Genomic DNA, 23,800 nt, shown 5'->3' with positions numbered 1-23,800 from the left:
ATGCTCAGATCCCTGTGGCATCCTGGCAGAAGACTCTCCTCCCTGCCTGGCCTGCAGTAGCTGAACATCTGTTAATCAACACTCATTAGGTTCAGCCATTTAGTCAGTGTTGAATCCATCTAATTGTACATCCAGCTTGATCTTCTCCATGCTTTTTGCAATATTTTTTAAAATTAGATTTTATCTTCAGATCTCCATTCTCTCACCATGTTGCTTTGAGAAACTTTACCAGGTACCTCCTTGAAATAATAACAAGAATAATACAATTAACATTATGTGTCACTTTCAGGTTTACAAAGCACTTTACAAATATTGTCTCATTTTATCCTTGCATCAACCCTAGGAGGTAGATGTGGTTATTATTCCAATTTTAGACATGATGAAACAGGGAAATCAACAGGTCCAATGATTTTCCCAGACCCTCACCAGTAGGAAGTACCTGAGGCCAGATTTAAGCTCAGGTCTTCCTGAATCCCTCTAAATACCAGTACAAATAGTCCCACTGAGGTTCAGTGGGAGGAGGAGGGGACAAGTCTGGCCCCGTGGCCATGAGCAGGCAGGGTAGAGAAGTGTGTACTTAATGGACTTTTTTTGTTCTGGGCAAGGTCATCAAAAGTGTGTGCGTCAGCTTCTGTCCTAAAAGGTGACGTGGTCTTTACTACTCTTATACCTAGAAACACATCCCATAAAAACCGATAGGTTTTCTTACCTACTGTCTTCAAAGCTGAATTCATCCCATGTTCCATTTGGTCTGTCCGTGTGTGTCTTCTCTCTCTCATCAATTAAATGTAATGAATTTCCACATAAGTTTCCTGAAGTTATATGATCCAAATCTGGTCACATAAAACATATTTCCATATTGTTCATTTTTGTTAGAGAATCCTCATATAACACCAAAACTCCCAAAATAAAAATATAAACTAATATGATCGGCATCTGACTTCAACATTTCTTTCTCTGGATAACATTCTTTGTCATAAGTCCCTCAGAATTGCCCAGATCATTGTATTGCTGAGAATAGCTAAGTCACAGTTGGCCATCAAATAATATTGCTGTTGCTGTGCAAAATGTTCTCCTAGTTCTGCTTATTTCACTCTGCGTCAGTTCATGTACAGCATTTTCTGAAATCATCTTGTTCATTGTTTCTTATAGCACAATAGTATTCCATAATCATTACAAACCACATTTGTTCTGTCATTCTCCAGTTGTTTGGCATCCCCTCAATTTCCAATTCTTTGCCACAAAAAAGAGCTGCTATAAATATTTTTGTACAAATAGGCTCCCTCCCCCTTTTAAAATCTCTTTGGGATACAGATCTGGTAGTGGTACTGTTGGATCAAAGGTTATACATTATTTTATAACCCTTTAGGCATAGTTTCACCAACAATGTATTATCGTTCCCATTTTGCCACATTCCTTCCAATATTTATCACTTTCTTTTATTGTCATATTTATTAGCCAATCTGGTAAGTGTGAGGTGCTACCTCAGAGTTGTTTTAATTTGCATTTTTCTTAACTAAAAGTGATTTGGAACATTTTTCATATGATTATTGGTAGCTTTGATTTCTTCATGGGAAAAATGCTTATTCATATCCTTTGACCATTTGTCAATTGGGAATGGCTTATAAATTTGACTTAATCCTCTATATATTTGAGAAATGAGGCCATTACCACAGAATTTTGTAATAAAAAAATTTCCCCCAGTTTGTTGTTTCCCTTCTAATCTTGGTTACATTGGTTTTGTTTGTACAATCCCTTTTTAATTATAATATAGTCAGTTATTCATTTTACCTCTTATAATGCTCTCTATCTGTTGTTTGGTCATAAATTCTTCCCTTTTCCATAGATCTGACAGGTAAACTATTCTGTGTTCCCCTAATTTACTTATAGTATCACCTTTTATGTCTAAATCATAAACCCATTTTGACCTTATCTTGGTATAGGATGTGAGATATTGGTCTATACCTAGTTTCTGCCATATTATTTTCCAGTTTTCTCAGCAATTTGTCAAATAGTGGGCTCTTGTCCCCAAAGCTGGGATCTTTGGGTTTATTATCCACTGTCTTGCTAAGGTCATTTACCCCAAGTCTATTCCATTGATCCATCCTTCTATCTCTTAGCCAGTACCATATTGTTTTGATGACTGCTGCTTTATAGTACAGTTTGACATCTGGTCCTGCTAGGACACCTTCCTTCACGTTTTTCATTAATTCCCTTAATATTTTAATCTTTTGTTCTTCCAGATGAATTTTGTTATTATTTTTTCCAATTCTTTAAAACCATTTGGTCTCTTTAGATGTTTCCCTTTCTTCCTCATCAATATCATTTAGATTGTGCCATAACAGTTTTTTGCTTAAATTTCCCATTTTTCTTGAGCCCACTTCCCATTTAGTCCTATGGGATCATATTTGTCTTGGCTAAACTTTTTGAAACCCATTCCCATAAAAAGCTGAAATTCTCCTATGCACAATTAAAACATAAAATATCTTATTCACCTCCCAAGTGTCCATTCCAAGGCTAAAGAGCGAGCGGTAAGGGCTAGGCGATGGGGTGGGGTCGCACAGCCAGGAAGTTTTGGGGCCAGATTAGGCCGGAGGATCTTCTGTCTCCAGGTCTGGATCTTTATCCCCTGAGCCACCTAGAGCTGCCGCCCTGTGCTCTCTTGTTAAAATAGATGTCTGAGGAAATCTTTTCAGAATGAAACTTTATCATGGCATGTTTCTTAAATTGGTTTGGGGATAAATTGACTCCAATAGCCATAAATATTAGATGATTGGAGCTAATTATATGGCCGTGGAGATAATTAAGGTTAACTTGAAGTTTCTCTCAGCTCATTCCCCCCAGCAAATCTAAAGTAATGTGTGGCCAACCTCTATGTCAGAAACAAGAAGCTGACATGGGAACGTTAAAAGATCTCTTCTCTGTGCTTTTCTTGAGTCGACAGCCTGTTTCTCCAAAGACAATAACCAAAAAACCAACCCCTCCAACCCCTCCCAACTCCAGCTCCTTTACAAAGACTTCTCCCGTCTCCTGCTCAGACCCCTCAGTACTGAAAATGACCCCGGCACCGCCGGAGGCCTTTACACCGACTCCTGTGGGCACACTCAGGTAATCGGTTGATCAGAAGCCCTCCTCAGCTAAAACGACTCTTGAGTATCAGAAGCGAGATTGGGAATATAAAGATCAGCTATTCCGACATCTCATGAGAGCAGCGCAGACCGGTGCCGCCTCGGCAGAGAACTGGGCCTGTGCAGGGAAGGGCCCAGAAAGGCCCATCCAGGAAGGAGAGGCGACAGCCTGCCTGCCTCTCACAGAACTTCCCCTCTTCTGGGGAAACCTAGATGAAGGGAAGCAGGTGAAGGGGGGATTTATCACACGGAACCGGCTCTTAGATCGAATGAGAGATGAGTGATGCCCTCTTTATCGACACTGGCCCGTGTGGCTCACTTGGATGTCTGCCGTCACCCTTTGGGACCCTTGAACTACTCCCTGCTGAATCTTAGCGGCAGCCCTGAGAGGTCGGCGGCCCTGCCCCACGCAGGCTCCCCACACTTAGCTGGGGCCCGCAGGGGGCCGAAGTGCACCCACGTTCTTTAGACTCCTTACATTGGCCCTATTTGTCATCCTGTTTTACAGATCGAGAAGCAACGGCGAATAGAGCGCATAAAGCAGAAGAGGGCTCAGCTGCAGGAGCTACTGCTGCAGGTATGGAGTGTGGCCTGTCTGGCGTGTGTCTGTGCGTGTGCGCTCGGCCTCCCTGTGTGCCCGTGTAGTGGGCGCAGGAGCTCAGGGCCCCAGGGGCATCCTAGCCTCTTCCATGAAAGGCTTAGACATGGAGAAAGGAATCGGTTTGACCCCTTCCATCTAGAGGCCTCTGCTGACTACAGCATAGAAGTAGGTGAAGCCTCGAAGTACATTTCTTTTCAAAAGAAATTTAGTATTTAATAAGAATCCCTGTATTGGCAGTTGTTTTGATCACTGTGGGGGAGCTTAAAATGCTTTTTGAACATAATAGAATCTTTGTATAAAATCATGTGAGTTTGAGTCACAGGGTAGTTGGACTGAAGGATTTTTTTGCATTTGATTATTATAATTATAAAAATGAACTTAGAACAATACAATAATGCCATTTTCTTGACAAGCAGATAAACTTCAGAAAGAACGAAAAGGGTGTTAGGCTTTTTTCTTTCTTAGCACACTGTCTTAGCCCTTATTATTGGTTGCAAATTTTATATATATATATATAATTCAGGATTAAAGTATTTGATTTCTGAACTGTTTCACTCATCAGTTATTTTTCTGCATGATCAAATACTCTTTACTGTGATTTATTTCTCTTTTAATTTACTAAATTTTTCATAGTAATACCTTACATTTAAATAGTGCTTTGAATCTTATAAAGCACTTTCCTCACAAAAAATCTGTGAGATAGGGAAGAGTAAATATTATTGCTAATTTTTTTAAGATGAGAAAAGATTCACAAATACTAAGGGACTAGCCCAGTGTCACCACAAGGCTTGAATTTAGGTCTCCTGACTTCAGATCTTCATCCTCACAGATGAAGGAGATAATCTTATTGAATATTTTAAGCAAATTTTAAAATTTTTTTCTACTTCAATTTTTTCGTCTTGTATGTATGGCATAGGTAAATTTTACAGAAATTAAATTAATATTCCAAATGACTTTTACTCCTTCTGTCTGTTTGGTTTTATGTCTTCCAAGGAGAGAACATAGGAAGAGAGAGAAAAAGTGAAAAAGAGGAATAGTTATAAGCAGGGTTGAGGAAAGAAAGTGTTACTAAATCCTTCTGCATTATGCTAATAAAAACCTCCATGAAGTTTTGAAGAACACAAGATAAGGAATTGATCCTGAGTTGAAACCTGCCTTTCACTGGTTTAGATCCTTTTTATTCTGAGATCTGGGTAGACAACTCATTTGGCCATTTACTTAATTCACTTCCAGATCTGTAAGGTGGGGCAATAGGCAAACACCCCGCCTCCAACGTGTCTCCTTTCTCCTGGTGCCAGGATGGGCTTGAGCTCCTCAGTAGCCTCTTCCTGCTCCCCCTAAGTTTCACCTTTCCTTTCCATTTCCTTCCTGTGGGTCCTTCTATTGTATAGCCATTCAGATGCCTGAAGACTCTCCATCCACAGCATGCCCAGACTAGAACCCACCCAAAAGCTAAAACCAGGCTGTGCCTTCAGACTCTTAACATTCAGAACTGTTTAAAAGGGCCTGTTTTAAAAATCAGCTGGCCTTCAAGGGGCTGCCTTAATGAAGGCCTCTGCTGGGGAAGGGACGGGACTTCAGGAGAGATGGCCATCCTACAATGAATAGATTCATAAAGACAGAACAGCTTAATTATTCAGCACCCTAAACTTTACAAAACCTTTTTCTAATGACCCCATGGTGTAGGCAGTGTAAGGAGGAGGCCTCCTCTGAGGTGGGTGGGGTGGGCCCCATAGCAGCTCAGACAGGGCCTGTCCCTTGGTCTGGCTGTTGTAGGACCATAGGGCTAGTGGAACAGACAATGCCCCAGAACTCCTGAGAGTCCAGAAGCGTCTTCCTCTCTGTGTTCAGAACTTAAAGGAGTGATTGAGGCCTTTAAGTTATCTACCTACCACATGTTGGGTGGTAGTCTGTTAGGAGCTTAACAGATATAATAAATGTCACCTCATTTAATTCTCTCAGTAATGCTAAGAGGTAGATGCGATTACTATCTCCTTTTGCCTCTGAGAAAACAGAGCCAAGCAGAGACTCAATGACTTGCCCAAGGTCTCACAACTAGGAAGTGTCAGAGGTTGGATTTGAGCTCAGGTCCTCCTAACTCCAGGCTAGTACACCATTATCTTTGCCATCTAGCTTAGCACAGTGCCTAGCATCTAATAGGTGTTAAATCAAGGTTTAAATCAAGGTTAAATCAAGTTAGTAAATACTAACTGAATATTATTTGATTTCCTTAAAATTTTAGATGCTATCATCTCCTTTTGAAATTACAATGTAACTAAAATAATTTTTAAAAATTTGTTTTTCCCCTTAGAAACCTGGCCATTGATCTGGTTAATTCTTCTCTAGTCACCTCTTGTGGCAGGTTCACCTTGTTACAGACATATCCATGTAGGTTCCTTAAAGAATGGACAGCCTCTAAATCACATGAAGTTAGAATTAGTCTATCCTATCCAGCGATTACATTCCTTTACTGTGTAAGGTTTAAATTTAGGGTTTTATACTAATTATGAGAGTTATAAAGTAACATTGTAGTCACTGATATTAAAATATTATAGCTTAAGTCAAAATTACTTTTAGCAGCTTTGTTTACAAAGAGGTGGAAAGAGTGAAAGTGGAAAGATGTAGATAAAGAGACAGATTCTAATGAGCCTCCCAGCCCTTCTCTGGTGAAGTCAGGCTCAGCCCCAGCAGGGGCTTCCCCAAGTCCCATCTCCTAGCTAAAGGTGCATACAATATTGCACTTTCTAAGAGGAAACTACAACAGTTGGAGATAAGAGAGAAATAGAAGAGAGAGAGCAAAACCTAAGTTTGCTAGGAACTCTGACAAAAAGCCAATTGGGGCAATCCCCTTTGGCATAAGAGTTTACATTTGGAATAAATGTGTTCAACCTCCTTTAGTTCAATCAGTTACATCCCAAAATTAATTCTGGATCTTCTGATGTAGGGTAGGTTTCTTTATGGATTTTTCTCCAAACAGTTCACTTTCTTGATTCGAGGAGTTAGCGAGCTTCTTTTCCTGAAATTTGTCTCAAAAATTTTTAAATCTTGGATTTTATGAAGATTATACATTCCCCTCTGAGGAGGGTGTTGAGCAACACCTCAGGATACATGGTTGAGTTATGGGGTATATAAGTCAAATGTCAAAAGAAACCCCCCCGACCCCCAAGAAAAAAAAGAAAGAAAAACCAAAAACATAAAAAAAGAAAACCACATAGAAGAAAAATTTAAATTTTGGGAGAAAAGAAAATCAAAATCAAAACCAAAATATCAAAATCTTATGTTTATAAAAATTTCTGAGTAAGCAAGAATAAATCTATAACATGTCCTTGTATTAGGGTCCAATTAAAGTGATTTCTGTCCCACAAGTCTGTAGAACAAATTCAGTAATATAGTAATTAACCCATTGGCAGCCAGGACTACAGAAAGTTGCCATACTATAAGAGAGGAAAAAAAGGACTAGATTTTGATGTAAAATGGAAGTATGTTTCCCTGGTCTGATTTTACCTTCACTCTCAGGGATAGGGGAGCCAAAATAGTAGCCAAACTAAGGTACTTGTTGGAATGTGGACATGGGGAAGACATGCGTTTGACCATGTCAAATAGCTGCTTCCTTGAATCTCAAACAAATCCTCTGTCTTGGCACAGATCTTATTAATCCCACAAGGATCGTTAGTCTCCTTGACCTTGTGCTTCTTTGCGCTGTATAATGGCTCATGTGTGATCCCTTCTCCTGGAATCAGATACTATTATTAATCAAAGTCCCACAATATTTTAAAACCAATGGCAGGTTACCATAGTCTAAAGCTTTTCGGTATGCATTGATATTAGAGCTAATAGATATTGTAAATTTATCCTTCAAAATCCAAAACCTTGTTGATAACTGGTTATATGTACTTCAAGTGTAAGAAATGAGAAAGGAAGAAAAAAAACAAATATCCTTAATTGCAAATAAAAAGAAAATAATAAAAAATTCGGGAATTCATTGTGTCAGCCAAGACAGTGTCCACTAATCTATGAACTTTTCTCTCCAATGCATATGACAGGATATAATCAGTCTATCAAGTTGATAGAAGGTACTCATTTTATATGTGAGCAATGAATCCAAGAGTCCTTTTCTCCAATTTTGATAGCTGTTGGAGTGGTTAACAGTAATTGAAATGGACCTTCCCAGGCAGTCTGGGGTTCCTCCAGTGCACTGGAAGTTCCTTAGGTACACCTTGTCTCCTGAGTTTAGGTCATGAAGTGAGAACTCTTTGGTCCTGCTTGTACTACAGCTCCAGATTCATGGATTTCTTGCAATTTAATCTGCTAAGTCCTGTATGTAGGAAGCAATAGAAGTCCCCCCACCCCCAATATCTATAGACAAGTTTTCTCTCTGCACCTAATTTTGGCTTTTTTACATGTAGAATAGATGTATTATATTTGCATTTGCATGAAATTATTATTCCTTATTTAATTAGTGAATTTATTACTGAGGTAATTCCCTCAATTGCCTCTTTTAAGAGATAGGGGATAATGAGGAATGTATGGAGGTGGGTCACCTTTTGTCTTAATTTGTATAGGAACAGTTGGTTTAAGTAGGCTAACATTGGAAGATGTTGCGGCCCAAAGAGATTCCGGTATATTGGCTGGTATTTCAAAGATGGAAGGCTCCTTCATCTCCTGACTGTCTCAGAAAAGTACAGGGAGCAAATTTCTAGCATCATAGCACCATCTTGAGAGCATGTTATTATGGCTCTAAGTTTATATAAAAGATCTCTCACTAACAAATGTATAGGGGACTCAGGCATTAAAAGGAAAGAGTGTTCTGTTGATAGGGGTCCCATAGATACCATTTGAGGGGAAAGCTTTGGGGCTTTTCGAGGTGTTTCTGATACTCTTAGTACATGTAAAGAGCCAATAGAATTGCATTTGGAATCTGGTTTACTCATCAAAATTGATTTACAAGCCCCAGTGTCTAAGGCAGTTGTAATATGTGTTCCCAACTTTAATGGTCATGTGAGGTTCATTACTAGGTGGGGGAGAATGGACTGGGATTACTGGTGTTAAGATATCAAGATCTGGGAAATCAAAGGTTTTGCTCTCTGATTGCAGGGTCCTTTCTTCCCTCTCATGCTTTCATAAAGGTCCTTGGCTATTTCTCTGGGGTTCCCCTCATTGAGGGGAATTTCCACTCTAAGTATAGCATGTATGAGCCCTGTTTTAGATATATTGTTTAGTCTTGATTTGACTCATTTGGATTATTCTATAATTGTTTCCATTGTTATTATTTCTAAAATTATTGCTATTTCTGAAATTACCATTATTCCTAAAATTTGTATTTGAGTACCTGATTCCAGTTTCTGTAGTTTAACATTAAGTGACCACTTTTTCCACATAAATAACATTTTGGTGTTTGATTTGTGGATTCTTGCAAAGGGGCTATGGCCACTGCTCAATTTACTTTTTCTTTTTTCAGTTTCTTCCCTTACAATTTTAATTTCTTTCTTTAATGCCTTTAGAGAATATCTGGTGACCATTAAAGACATAAACTGCTATTTTCCTCATTTCTTCAAGGTCCATACTAGACCAATTAGGGCAGTTGGTTTTAAAATAATCTTTGACCACTTTACAACTCTTTACAAACTGTTTTCTTATCTATTTGGTATCCCTCTCTCTGGAAGGATCCAGATCAATATATCTACCTCCCAGCTCAATAAGTCTATCCATAAACTGGGAGGGATTTTCATCATTATTATTATTATTATTATTATTTTTTTTTTTTTTTTTTTTTTTTTTTTGCTTAAGATTCTCAAACTTTGTCCATGTACCGGGCCTATCGGAACAAGCTTTCATTACTGTTAGTAATGCCTCTCTAATCTGGCATAGTTTTAAGTAGTCTTGTTCAGTATTAACATTCCATTATGGGTCTTGCTGGAGCCAATGAATTACTCTCCTTCTCTGGGTCTAATTGGCTAGAGAGATGATTTTATTTTTCTTTCTTTCTGTCAAAAAAGCTTGGAGGGAATTTTCCATGTCTATCCATGCAATATCATAAGTCTGAAAAATGCTTTCAAGCTTTTTAATAACTACAATAGGCTCATCTTCAGAGGAAGGGGTATTTTGCTTGAATCTCTCAATGTCTTTGGGAGTGAAAGGTGTATAATGTCTTAAGGACACTACATCTTTACTTTTATTGAAGGTGGGTACTTCCTTTAAAGGGAATAGGCTTTTAGCTTAATTATTTTCTATTTCTGTTACTTGACTCGATATTTGGGTTGCCATAGAGTAGGTAATGGGTGTAGGAGGGGAAATAGATCAGGTAGGAGGAGTCTGGGTAGATATAGAGAGAGTTAGAACAGAATGAGGAATATAAGGTAAATCTCTCTTCTGAATCTCAGGATTTCTCAAGATTTTCTCAAGGTCTTTTATAAGTCTTGATCCCCTAAACTGTCCTCCAGCTTCTTCTCAAGGTCACTTGAGGTATTTTCCAATTGTCTTTTAAGGTGATCTTTTAGTTCAGCTTTGAGGTCAAGGATTGATTGAGTAGTAGGAGGGATTGGTTGAATAGGTCGGGAAATGTGTCATATAGGATGATGCTGAGATGAGTCTCTCATCTGAATCTTGAGGTTACTAAGGCTATTTACCAGTTTTTTCTTAAAGAGAGATAGATAAACTGCAATGTATCCTGTTATTATACTATGCCCAGGAACAGTGCTAAAGCCATTGTGATATGTTCTCTGGGATCGTGAGCCATTTTAGATAGATAAGAAACAGCATTTTCCCAATTTGGGTCATGCTGCTGTTAAGATAGAAATGACAGAGAGAGAAGTGGTTTTGCAGAGGTTGGTCTGGCCACATGCTAGGAACCTGGTGACCAGGAGATTCTAGATTCTGGAGAAAGGATTGAAGGGGGCACAGACCAGCTGACAGGGGACTGGTTTCCTGGTCCTTGGAGCTGAGAGGAGAGGAGAGGTAGCCAAGCTCTGCTGATTATGCTGATATCAAATGTTGAAGGGAAATCTTTGGACTTTCTGGGAAACCTTTCCTCACTAGAAGAGAGACATCTAAGATCTTTATAATACCAAGCCCGATCTAATCAAGAGCCAGTGTTGGTGGGAGGGCTTGAGGCCAAGCTCAGGGCCTGGCCCATCTGGGTTAAACTCAGTCATCAAGAGTTCATGCCTAGTCATCTTAAAGAAGTATTACATCTTGTGAAACCAACTAGGAGGATTAAGTAGAGTCAGGTAGAGACAGAGAGGGCTTGGGAAATTAGCCAGAGACAGGAACGGTTTTAGGGATCTTCAAGAAAAATGAAGGCTTTCCCATGTGGGAAATTTAGAGGGAGTGGCAAGTGAGACTTCTTAGAGTTAGGGAAACCCTGTTCCTTAATCCTCCCTTCCTAATCCTTTTGTTTTATTATTAATAAACCATTTACCTTTATACCAACACTGCTTGGAGGCTGATCATGTACTGATCCCAGTAGGTAAGGCCATCAGCCTTACTTCACTGAGGGATCTCATATGCCTCAGTATATCCTAAGATTTCACTGCCCAGTATCATGCTTGCTTGCCTATTTATTTTTAAGTTTTACTATTAAATTGCTTGCAATTCTACTTTTTTCAGTAGGTGGTGCTACTGGCTAGGGATTAGAATTTCACAAAGCTAGTGGGCGGGGTCTTCTAGACACTTTAGAGAAGAAAATTGTTGTAAGTACATGCACATCCTAATCAATTAGCCTTTGAGTGGAGGGCTGGAGAAAAGCCTTAGCCTGAGATTAAATTTAGGAGAGACAACTGGAAAAAGCAAATGCTTTCTCTTTTAGGCAAAATAAAACACACTTTCTTATAGTTAAAGCCCTCAGGGTACAGCCTAAATTTTATCTAAGAGATTTGGGAGAGTTTTCTACTCTCTCCTCACCTCTAGGGGTAAAAAACAGGAGGGCCACAAGTGCTTCCACCACTTTCTTCCAGGGAGCCCTTTCAGGCCATGTGGGCAAGAAACCACTTCTGAGCTGTCCTGGGGCAAAAAAGATTTGCTGATATTTTTTACTCTTAATGGATTTGAAAGCTTTTTAGTCTAAGGGGAAAAGGGGGAAAAAAAAAAGATTTAGGACTTACATGAAGCAAACAGATCAACAGCTGTAGTTTTTTAACTCCAGAATTAGTTACTAAAAGCTGACCTGAGGGATAGTTTTAGAGATAGTAAAGGGTGAAGGAAATTATCAGGAGATTGAGGGTGTTTGTCAAACTTTTGTGACTTGCCAATTAATGTAAGGTTTAAATTTAGGGTTTTATACTAAATATGAGAGTTATAAAAGTAATATTGTGGTCACTGATTTTAAAATGTTATAGCTTAAAATTTTTAAATATTATAGCTTAAAAATGACTTTTAGCAGCTTTATTTACAAAGAGGTGGAAAGAGTGAAAGTGGGAAAATGTAGATAAAGAGACAGATTCCTAACAAACCTACCAACCATTCTCTGGTGAGGTCAGGCACAGCCCCGGCAGGGCTTCCCCAAGACCCTTGTCTCCATATGGATTTCCCAGTAATACTCAGCCAGAGGTCCCAGTGGTGTCTTCAGCCAGAGTTCCACCAGTGCAGCCTACTCCAAAGCCCAGGCAGGAATCTCACCCACTCACCCAGCAAGCTAATGCAGGATCTAGGTAAAAGGTCTCCTCCAAGCTAAGATAGGGATTTCGGCCACTCACTCTATCTGGAACCAGTCTCTCTAAAAGCTAGGAAGGAAAGACCCTTAGACCATGCTGGTCTCTTCTTTTTATGCTCCTTTTTTCATGTCACTTCCTGTCACTCCTCTTCACAAAAACCAATGGCAATCTTTTAATTTGCCTAGCACTGCCCAATGTGTGTGTGGGGGGAGCAACAGTAGCTTTTGGAGGTGTGAGTTTACTCTAGTAAGTTTGATTAACTGAAAATAGACAAGGGGAGTTAATCCTATCTTCACACTGTTATTCTTACTTTATACAGCAAATAGCTTTTAAAAATCTGGTGCAAAGAAATCGGCAGAATGAGCAGCAGAACCAGGGCCCTCCGGCTCTGAACTCCACAATACAATTGCCTTTTATCATTGTCAACACAAGCAAAAGAACCGTCATAGACTGTAGCATCTCAAGTGACAAGTAAGTGGAGGAGAGGATGAGGTTGGGGAGGGAGAGGCAGGGATGGCCCAAGGCCTGCTCCTCCTCTGAGAATTCTCTGCTGAGCATCTCTGCCCAACCCAAACCTCCACCACCCTATGGAGCTCTTCAGAGAAGGAGCTCAGGGACTTGAGGTGCTGGAGGATGCTGATGGGCAACCTGGAGGGAGGCAGGAAGGGGTCCCATGACATCTGTGGTGCATGGGGGAGGAGAGGTTCCAGAGGTGACTAACCCTCAGCCTGAAGTGGGGAGTCTTTGGTGAGTGACCCCAAAATGAAGGGGACCTTGTGGGAGGGATTCTTAGCACCCAACCTGGGTATGACAAGAGCCCGTGTCTTCTGTGGCCTTGGAACTGAATGGACTTCTGTTGAATGACAAACCATGGCAGACCTATTAAGGAGTTAATTTGGATTAGATTTGGCATAAAGATTTTATAAGTTAAGGGGTAAGAGAGAACCTTGTCAAAATGCCTTAAGCCCAGTTTGGAGTTTTAGAACCAAGGCCTCTGCTGGAAATCTGAGAATTATTGGGGGTTAGAGTTTTGGAATTGACGCTGAGCTCTCCCTCTCTTGGATCTGAGCTTGGTCTGAGAAGCAGCGACCTCCCGAGCTCCCAGGCTTTTCCCTGTAGAAACCTTTTGGGAATAGCAGAGTGGCAGATGGGAAAGAGAGAGTTTACTGTTTGACAGTGGCTGAAGAGTAAAAATTGATGGAGAAGAAAAGATCTTTCTCTGATCTCTGAGGAAACAGAGAGAGAGCAGGCTCCAGCCTATTCAGGCCATTCCTGCTTCAACCAGATTCAACTTGGTTGGAACTGGCAATACAATCTTTACTGAAACATCTTGAGACAGTATTCTTAAACTATATAATTTTAAATAAGGATTTTTGACATAGGCTTAATTTAGATAGAAATTTGAGGATGAGTTAGGATAAGAAGCCAGCATAGGTTTGGGGAAACCCAAACAGAAGAAAGTCCGTGAAGACTTGGGAAATTGGTGTGGGAGAAGTTAGAAACCCATAGTTTTTAGGGAACCCTTTATCCTTGAACCCCGTTATCTCTTATTTCTTTACAACTTTAATATATTAAATACATATTAAATTATATATTAAATATATTAATATTAATATTGCTTGATTAATGTTAATTAGTATTTTATTTATATATATATATATATCTGCCTCCTAAGTTATCCATTGCGCAGGTCTACAAAGTAGGGCCAACACCGTCACATTGGCTCTTATCTACAGCAGTTGGCGTCACAGTACAATAACAAGTACAAAGAAGATAATGGGTCACAAATTATCTTAACAGGCCCCTCTCTGAAGGCAGGAAATGGCTTGATTTTGTTTTCTCTTTTCCCAGCACTGATGAGTGGGGCAGCCATTAAGTCGATAAATGCTTGTCCAGTTGAGTTGAAGGGAATCAGATGCTATTGCAGATAGGAAACATGGCCCTGGGATGTGTCCCTGGCATCAGAGGAATCCAGCCTGGGGCCTGAGGTTCATTTTGGAGGCATTGCATGCTCCTGTGGCCTCGTCCCTGGTTCTTCCCATTATTTTACTTTACTCTTTAGTTTTTTGTGACCTCTGCTGTGCACTTATTCTCAGGCCTGGGGTTTTTAGGCGGGCTAATGAGAAGGAACAGAATTTTTAAAAAGAGAACAAATAGCCTTAGGGACAGCAGTAACAAAATACTTGACAGATTGCCTGAGAATACACTATGGTATTTGGAGCCTAAAACTACTCTATATGAATCTATACATTGCTTCCATATCCTATTCATTGATAGGATCTTTGGAGCTCTACTGATCCCAGGAGAAACCACATACATAGACTCTTCTATTTGAATCTTGATGGTCAAGATTTACCTTTTCAGACTCCATTTAGTTTAAAAAAAAAAACAACAAAAAACTGCTCCAAAATGAAGTCATTAAAAGTCACAGATAAAGCAGTTCTAAAATTCTTAGCAAGTTTCTCTTTGGATCTGTACTTTGAGATGCTGAACAGCTAAATTAACCTCTTTTTTTTTTTTATATCTGTGATAAGGCTTGAGAAGTTTCACATCTGACTAAAGTCCGGCCTCACTATTGAGGCCTTTTGTTCCATGTATGTCAGTCCTTGACATTGTTGGGGCTCAGAGTCAGTGTACTAAGAGCAGCCCACATTCTTTACTCATTGGCACCTACCAACATTTCGAGTGTTGGCAAAATTAAAATGATCCGTTAGAAATTAGTTTCCTTTCAATAAGAATCTTTCAAGAAAACCATTGTCATGTTTGGAAACCATCCCTCACTAGTCTGCTCTTTGTGGTGCAGCGGCCCCTTTAAAATATGTCCTGTTTGATTCTTCCTCCCAGTGGGTTTGAGAGTGAAGGAATTTTGAACCTAAGGAGACAGCAGGCTCTGTTCTCCTTTTTCCAGTTAGCAAGATTGTCATGTATGTGAATAGTTTTTTAACGATGGTTCTTCAGAGTTTAGAACAAGGTTTAGAAGCCTGCTAAAGCTGTTAGCCTAAAATTTTGTCTTTCAGGCATATTAATGGATGACTTTTTAAAACTCAACATATATTTTCCCCTAAATGAGAAAGAAAGCATTTTCAGCAAATATTAAATGTAGAAAGTATACACTTTGGGGGCAGGTAGAGGGCTGAGGGAATGGCTAGACCTAGAGGTTAGTGGTCCTAGGTTCAAATGTGGATTCAAAAACTTCCTAGTGTTACGATTAAAAATGATAAAGACTGATATAAATATAGAAATTAGTAGTTTAATTAAAGCCATCCTGATGGAGATAAAAATCTTTAGACCACGCACCTGTAAGTATTCAAACTGCCGCCTCAGCCATTTTTACCTTTCATCTCTTCCCACGCCTGCTAGCTAAGAGAGGCACTTCCTCCTCACCCAGGAGATTTAACCCCTCTCTTACATCATCATACTTCCTGTTTGCCATGAGGAATCATGGGAAATGTAGTTTCAAAGTCTCTCACATGTCCATAGGAAATATATAACAAACATACTTTTAAATGGCATCTTCCCAATTCCAAATATACACTAGCTGTGTGAACCTGGGCGAGTTACTTAACCTCAGTTATGTACTCCTCATCACTCTCCTGCCTTGGGACTAATACCAGTGTCAGTTCTAAGACAGAAGCTAAGAATTAAAGGAAAAAGAAGAAAAGAAAATAAGATACCTCTAAACATTGATACCTATCTACTCCCTCCTTGTTTCCTTTGGATTTGCTTTTTTGTCTTTCTTCCTGATGGCATACCTCAGACTTTTTAGACAACATTTGATGCTACCTTTTTGTAATCAGCATTTATTTGACTTTTACATTTGGAAATTTCACCTAAATGTGTAACTGAGCTATTGTAAATTTTTATGTTCGGTTCAGTCAGTGGTTTTTGGTCACTTGCTATGTGCCAAGCATTATTAATTCATTGTCCTTTGAGGATAAAATGTGCTGTGGACTCTGGATGATGCTCACAGAACTAATCTCTGCTGGCGCTTCTCTGAAGCAAAGGTGTCCATTCCCTCGCTGCTGCTGCTGCTGCGAGAATGTGGTCCTTCGCTATAGATAGAGAGCTAAAGAATTAGATGCCTTCATTCAGGACCTTTTACAGAAACCATTACACCTTTCCCCATCTGTACCCCAGAGATATAGAGCCCAAGAAAAAGGGCCTGTGTTACTAGCTACAAGAGCAAAGAAAAACAGACCCAGAATGAACAAGTAGAGGGGAATTCAATGATTAGATTTTTGATATGTTTATAATTATGAGGCATTCAGTGCCTGGTTTTTGAAAACAAAAAATACAAAGTACAAAAAATATATTTTTATTAGTTAGCAGGTAAATTACATTGAAAAGTGAAGGAGGTATACAATTGCCACATCCTTGCTATTTTTATTTTCTTTTGAAGGATATGTTATTTTGCATAAAATTTATATTTAACATAGTATAGCTTTTACAAAGAAATATATGTACTGTGTTTGGAATAAATAAAGGTCCTTACTAGGCAAAGTTTCTACCTTAAATTTGAACCAATTTAATGAGCACTAAAAAAGATGGTTTATACTTATTTTCCTTTAAAGGAAAATTGTTTTAATTGGGAAAGTATATCGTTTAAACCCTGCAGAGATGCTGGTTCCATAAACCAACAGAATAGCTCTTAGCACTGTGAATTTTAACAGAATTGTTTTTATTCCTTCTTAATTTATAGTTCCATTGTTATATGCCTTGTATAATGTGCACAATGAAAAAATCCCATACCTGAAAAATTCTAAAATAATCTTTTTCTCTAATGCAGGTTCGAGTATCTTTTTAATTTTGACAATACTTTTGAAATCCATGATGATATAGAGGTGTTGAAGCGAATGGGAATGTCTTTTGGCCTAGAAACAGGCAAATGTTCACTTGAAGACCTGAGAATTGCTAAATCATTGGTGCCAAAGGCGTTAGAAGGTTATATCACCGGTAAGATGTTATAGAATAATTTACCCTGAAAAGACTCAAAAGCCAGTAACTTTCCCAAGCCTTTCCATCATCCTGTTATTAAACAGTTTATGAAAGATAGCAAGAGCTCCCTAATGAATGATATGAAGAAGATGGAGGAAGGGATCTCTGATAAAAGAAGTGGTAGGATTTTTGAGTGAGAACAGATTTTAAAAATTTTAACTTTGACTAGATGAATGCCTGAGTGAGGCTGGAGTCGAAGTTTTACACAATTGAAAAAAGATAAATAGAAAAAGGATAAATACAACTTACTTTGTTGTCCACACTTTGAAAGCTTATGTCAATCAAGTTGACAATGACTTAGGTTTCGGTAGATGGGACTGAAAGGAATGGTCTCAGTCTTTTAGTGTACAAAAATTTTTCTAGTCAGAAGATTTTTTTGAAGTAAACAAATGGCTGTAGGATCTTAAAGGCCTGGTTTTCAAAGGAGACCTATCTCTCTTAAGATTAATTTTTGCAGTAGTTTTTCCTGAAATTCTTTTCTTACAATCTCATTAATTTAGGATTTGACTAATTTAGAATGTGATAATTCCCTAGCCAGTGCCTAAGTTTGCCTTGGGTGTTATGTGAAGATAATTTGAATAACTGATGGTAATATTATAGGATGACTATTAAGCTGTTTAAGAGAACAAACTTAATATAATAATAATGATAACTCTAAGTTTTTGAGAAAGATTTACCTATATTGTCTCCTCTGATCCTCAGTACTTCCATGTGGGGTAGATGCTCATCTTATCTCCATTTTACAGATGAGGAAACAAAGAAGGAACCAAAAAACCCCTTCCCCAGGCTAGAAATGATGTGGGTTGGGATTCAAATGCATGTCTTGAGTCTCCGTCCCCTTCTACCGTGCTGCTTCTTAGTACCCCTAGAAGCATCCCTGGCATTCTGTGTGCTGCCCATCATTTGTCATTTATCTCTTCATTGTTAGGAGTGCCAACACTTTCTGTAGAATCATGTGGGCCTAAGCTTGTTTGTTTAGACTTAAAAGCATTAAGATTTATTACATTGCATTTTTAGTGTCCTGTAGTTCCAAACCAACTCCCTCTTCCTTACTCCAAGAATTTTATGTACAATTGGATGTAGAGAAGTTCTGACCTCTTGGTATCCGGACTCTAGGTGTTAGACTTGGCCTTTCTTTCCCAGTGGGATCCACAGCCTGTGCTGGCATCCCTGGCACCCTGGCTTTGCAGCAGAAATTCACTCTAATGTGCTCTAGCTCCGAGGCCTGGGGAGATGGGGGCAGGCAGGCCCTGTTGTTTTGACTTGTTCCTGACCTGATCTACTGGCTAGCATATGGCCTTTGTAATTCTGAATTTTTACAAAATTCATTCTTTTTAATTGTAAAAGGACATGATCCTTTATAGTCTGCCTATCTAAATAAGCTTCCTTTTTATTTTTTGGAGACCCACCGCTAAGGAACAGATTTGTCCTAGAGCACTGCATTCATGAACCCTGGCACAAGCCATTCATAGTTTCATTGTGTTGTTAATTTTTCAAAACAAAGGTGAAATGTGGATTTAGCCATATTTTCTTAAAATGGTAGACTGAGAATTGGACCTTGGACCTCCGAGGCCCATTGAATCCAATTCTGTTGTTATTTCAAGAAAGAAACTGAGGCCCAGTGAGGTTAGGTGACTCACCCCAGGCCAAGATTCTAACATAGCTCTTCTGGCTTCACATCCAGCCTTGCCCACTCTCCTCCCTTTGCTGCCTCTAGTTTAGCCTCCCTAACAAGGTTGGCTGAAAGTTGCCATAAATCTCAGTTAGTAGGAACAGCTTGGGAGGCCTGGCTTCAGTTCATTTGCTCTGTACAGACTTGTTTTTATATAACATACTGAACGTCAGCTATTCTGAGTCTTTAAGTCTTATGCTACTGTCTGGTTTATTTTATGAGAAAATGAGGTTAAAATTAGTGTAGTCATCTTGGTTACCTGTCCTACGTGTTAGAAACACCCACTTGGTCAAACAAGAACAGTACATACAAATAAATCTTAATTATATACACAGAAATAGTCTATAGATCTCTTTGACATTTGTATAGTGATTGAAGTCAGACTTGGACAGACAGAACCAAAGAACCTCATATTTTTGGCAAAAAAAAATTTTTCGGATGAACTTTTGATCCATGTTTTACCTTACATTGGAGATTGATTTTTTCTTTTTCTTTTTGGAAAAAAAAACCCTTACCTTCTGCCTTGTTAGAGCTAGGGAATTGGGGTTATAAATGACCTGCCTAGAGTCACACAGCTAGGAAGTGTCCAAGACCAAATTTGAACCCAGGACCTCCCATCTCCAGGCTTCGCTCTTTATCCACTGAACCACCTCTCTGCCCTCAGTTAGTCTTTTCTACATTTGTTGAGGGGAAGACATTTCTAAAAGAAGAAAATATTATCCCTATACCCAGCTTTCTGAGTGACCTCACCTACGGCTCGTACTTCTTTCTCTTGATTTCGTCTTCCTCACTTCCATTCCTCTAGTCAAGAGTGTCCAGAAGAGACTTCCAAGGGGCAGTCCCAGACCAAAGGGCCCTCTTTATACAATGGAAAGGGATGCTGTGGAGGAAGTGAGATCCAAACACTTTGCTGTACATGTTGGTGTATTCCTGTTTTAGAAAGGCACAGCAAGGAGAGCGAGTAATAGAAATGAAAAGTTTCTCATTAATAGCCTACATTTCTATAGTGTTTTCAAAACTCTTTGCTCACAGCCCTATGAGGTTGGTAGAAGGAGTATTATCGCTGGTTTATTGAAGAGGAATTGGACTCAAGAGATAGGGTGACTTTTTTAGAAATTGAATTTCCCAAGACATAGAGATTTGAACCACAGCTCTTGATTTTATATCCAAGATTCTTCCTGTTTTGCTACAAAGCTTTTCATTAGCAAGATTTTTTTAGTAATGGCAACTTTTGATATCTTTCTCTGGCACCCTGATAGAATGCTTAAACACAAGCTTTATTGTGGTCGACTGTCTAGGTGGTCAGCCTTCCTTAAAGTGCCCTTTGTATCTTTCACTTTCTTGTATTGACTTCAGAAAAGCTGGTTTGGACTTTATTAATCATTTTTTAAATGTAAACCAGATCCAGAAAGAACTATTTAACACTACTTAAATTCAAACTATTACCTCAAGCAGACCCATCTTTATAAATGCCATTACAGCAAACATTATTGAAAGCAAAATAGCTTTTAAGTCCCCAGCAAATTTCCCACTTTTTAAAAAAAAATTGCTCACTTTTTAAATGTAGTATTCTGCACTAAGCCCAAAGGACTTCTACAATGCCTTTGAGTGATCATTAATTATTTACATTAGTGCAGTATCCATATTGATTTGAAGATAGCTCAAAAATTCTAGAATCTGCTGATGTGCATCCATATTTGTACTAAAGTTCTGCTTTAATTTGGAAAGTTCACCTAAAGCTTGACTTTGCAGATTTAGTAAATGATATCTATCATCATTTATTACAGAAGAAAATTGTAATCCATGCCCAAAACACCAAATATCTGAGTACAGTACCATAATTCCCATTCAAGGAAAACAGTCAGTTGTTTTCAGGAATGCTCATATTCGGTAACAAAATGAAATTTATTTACAGCTTTTTTTATTGCCAAATAAAATATAGATGACATCTAATATCACAAGTAAGAGAGTTTCCAAGATGGATATCAAGGGCTATTGTACAAAAATTTATTGAGGAAGTTTCTTTGCAAGTGTAATTAAAACTTGAAGTTACACAAATTCATAAATATATGGCTTTAGCCAGTTAAATTCTTGAGTGTCACTAGCTACTCTGTGAGTGTCGGAGCAGCATGAGCACTTGAATTGCTGTAGAAAATGGTCTCAAACAGTGCCTGCAAAAATCCTTGTTTCCCTCATTTGGGGATGGAGTTTTTATATATGCTTGTTTTTGTTTTTGTTTTTAACATTTTTATGGAACCCTCAAGGGAAAGTTGTTTTCTGACTTAATACCATTTGTATTTATGTCCATTATATAAAAAAAAACATTCTTTCATGGGAATTTCACTGCATTCCCAAGCTTACATCCTTTAATCACTGACTACTTGTATGGACTTAGATAAGATACCCAACCCAATTGGACCTTTTTTTTTTTTAAACCCTTAACTTCTGTGTATTGACTTATAGGTGGAAGAGTGGTAAGGGTAGGCAATGGGGTCAAGTGACTTGCCCAGGGTCACACAGCTGGGAAGTGGCTGAGGCAGGATTCGAACCTAGGACCTCCCATCTGTAGGCCTGGCTCTCAATCCACTGAGCTACACAGCTGCCCCCCAATTGGACCTGAATATCAACCTTGTCAAAATGAGGGAGTCAGAACTAGATTATCTCTAAGATCTCTTATAACTTTATCAATTCATGATTCTCTAATTAGTCTCAGAAAAAATATTACATATTTGTAGTTATGAGGATTTTAATGGTATTTGAGTTTGATCAGGAATGCTTTCTTTCTCAAATTATCTTGTAATTACTATCATCTCCCTTCAGTAGGTTGTATTTTGAGACTTGGAACCATTTAATTTTTGTCTTTGTGTTACTGAATTCCAAGCACTTAGAAAGAACATAAGAAATATTTCAAGACTTTATTGAATATTTTTTAAAATGTATAGTATTAAAAAGGAGGGAGAAAGAAATGAATTTCCAGACCCATCAATTACATATGTCTGTTAATCCCTTTAGCCAAATCTTTTTTTTTCTCTTTTTAGTCTGAAACTATGATTTCATTGGTATGAGGAATTCTTATCAATGTACTGTCTTATATAGTTGCCCAGGCCATTACCTCTACATTTCCTAAGGGGAACTTGAGACTTGGGTCTTCTTTACTACTCCCTGTCCACCCCTGCCTCTCCAGTCTTTTTTTGCTTGACTATTTGGTTTTCTTTCCTTACTTTAACTTTTTAAAGCTTTTATCATTTGCTTTTTCTCTTTTCCAGCTTTGGCTATTGACACCATTGTTCATTCAGGTCTTTTGGGGGAGGAAAAAAAGAATGGAACAGATATGGAAACTTGACTATTTTATCAGTGATTCAAACTTGCTTTCTCTGAGAATAAGCTATTTCTTACTAATGCATCAGTGGTCATAGAACTAGCTAATATTTATTCAGTAGGAGTCTTAAATTTGATTACAAGGAGACTTTTAAAAATATTCCTCATTTTCCTCACATTTAGAGTTATAATTTATTTCTTTATGTCCCCTATCCCAATTGCCACCTTTTTTTTCTTCCACTATGAAAGAAATAAGTGAATGGCAGAGATATTTCCCTCTCCCCACCAATTAATCGCCTCCTATAGACTTTTTAAAGTACTGAAGAAAATTAGAGGGCTTTCTCAGGGAAATGACAGGTAGATTTAAGACAACCTCTTAGCTGCAGTTAAGATGAGGTTTATCACTTACTTTTCTAGCCATTTTTAGGACTATAATAGTATTATCCATGAAATTTGCATCATATGTACTTTCTGTCTTTGTGGGTTTTTTTAGATATGTCTACAGGACCTTCATGGTTGAATCAGGGGCTACTTCTGAATTCAACCCAGTCTGTTCCAAATTTAGATATGACTGGCAGTACCACTTTATCACAAGCAAGGTAAGCTTCCAAAATATTCATGTATAAGCTCTAAAGTATGCACAGAAAAGAAGGCCATCTTCTGTGGAAAGAAACAGGTCTCTATTACAACTTTAGAAAAATTTACATTTAGAAGCTCACTAAAAAGATGGATCTGTGGTCTTGCTTGGGTCAAATTCACATTTATTCTTTTGTATAATTATCAGAACTTAAATATTCTACCTGGGAATTAATGGATATGTGTATTCTTTTAATTATTTAATAGTGTAAACCAAGGGTTTTGTTTGGATGCTGAAGTGGCCTTAGCAACTGGGCATTTCCTTGCCCCAAGCAGTCAGCAGTCCAGCAGTGCCACATCCCACTATTCAGAGTCCCGTGGTGAGACCCCCTGCTCTTTCAACGATGAGGATGAAGATGAAGATGATGAGGACCCTTCATCCCCAGAATAAAGACAGTAGAAAAGCTAAATTTTACAAAATGCTGCTCGTGTGTGTTTTTAGTGTGAGCTCTTATTCTTGATGTGATTGCTTCAGCTCTTGCCTTTGTTTGCCCTGTGTATTCAGTGACAATAAATGAAACAACTAAGTGACATCAAAGTTAGGATGAAAGTAAACATAGTGCAAAAGAAGACTCTGACCCCGTAAAGCACTAGGACACAGCGCAAACAAAGTGTATTCTCCTCTATGACTGAAGTAAAGAAATCCCTGAAGACTTGGCAGAGTGGATGAGTTTCAGCTACCTGGTAAGATGTGGGACCACTGTCTTCTCCCACACCCGTAGCATCCTGCTCAGAATCGACAGTGCGACAAGGAATGTTCCTTAGCTAAAATATTCATCATGCTTATCTCTCTTGGCTGTGC

The 23,800-nt window shown here is 38.7% G+C and overlaps 1 protein-coding gene across 4 annotated transcripts in view; it reads left to right on the top strand.

Annotated features, from left to right (window-relative positions):
- Positions 1–23,413, top strand: part of TFDP2 (transcription factor Dp-2) — a 169,325-nt gene extending 145,912 nt beyond the window's left edge. For all 4 annotated transcript variants that reach the window (XM_044670832.1, XM_044670833.1, XM_044670835.1 and 1 more), the window contains 5 exons: positions 3,637–3,705; positions 12,697–12,848; positions 17,164–17,330; positions 22,856–22,961; positions 23,206–23,413. In XM_044670832.1, coding sequence (XP_044526767.1) covers positions 3,637–3,705; positions 12,697–12,848; positions 17,164–17,330; positions 22,856–22,961; positions 23,206–23,389 — 678 coding nt within the window. In that variant the 3' untranslated portion in view covers positions 23,390–23,413. The remainder of the gene's footprint in view (positions 1–3,636; positions 3,706–12,696; positions 12,849–17,163; positions 17,331–22,855; positions 22,962–23,205) is intronic.
- The last annotated feature ends 387 nt before the right edge of the window (positions 23,414–23,800 follow it).

This window comes from Gracilinanus agilis, chromosome 3 (assembly GCF_016433145.1).
Source record: "Gracilinanus agilis isolate LMUSP501 chromosome 3, AgileGrace, whole genome shotgun sequence".
NCBI classification, from domain to species: Eukaryota; Metazoa; Chordata; class Mammalia; order Didelphimorphia; family Didelphidae; genus Gracilinanus; species Gracilinanus agilis.
This window is presented reverse-complemented; position numbering and strand designations above follow the sequence as displayed.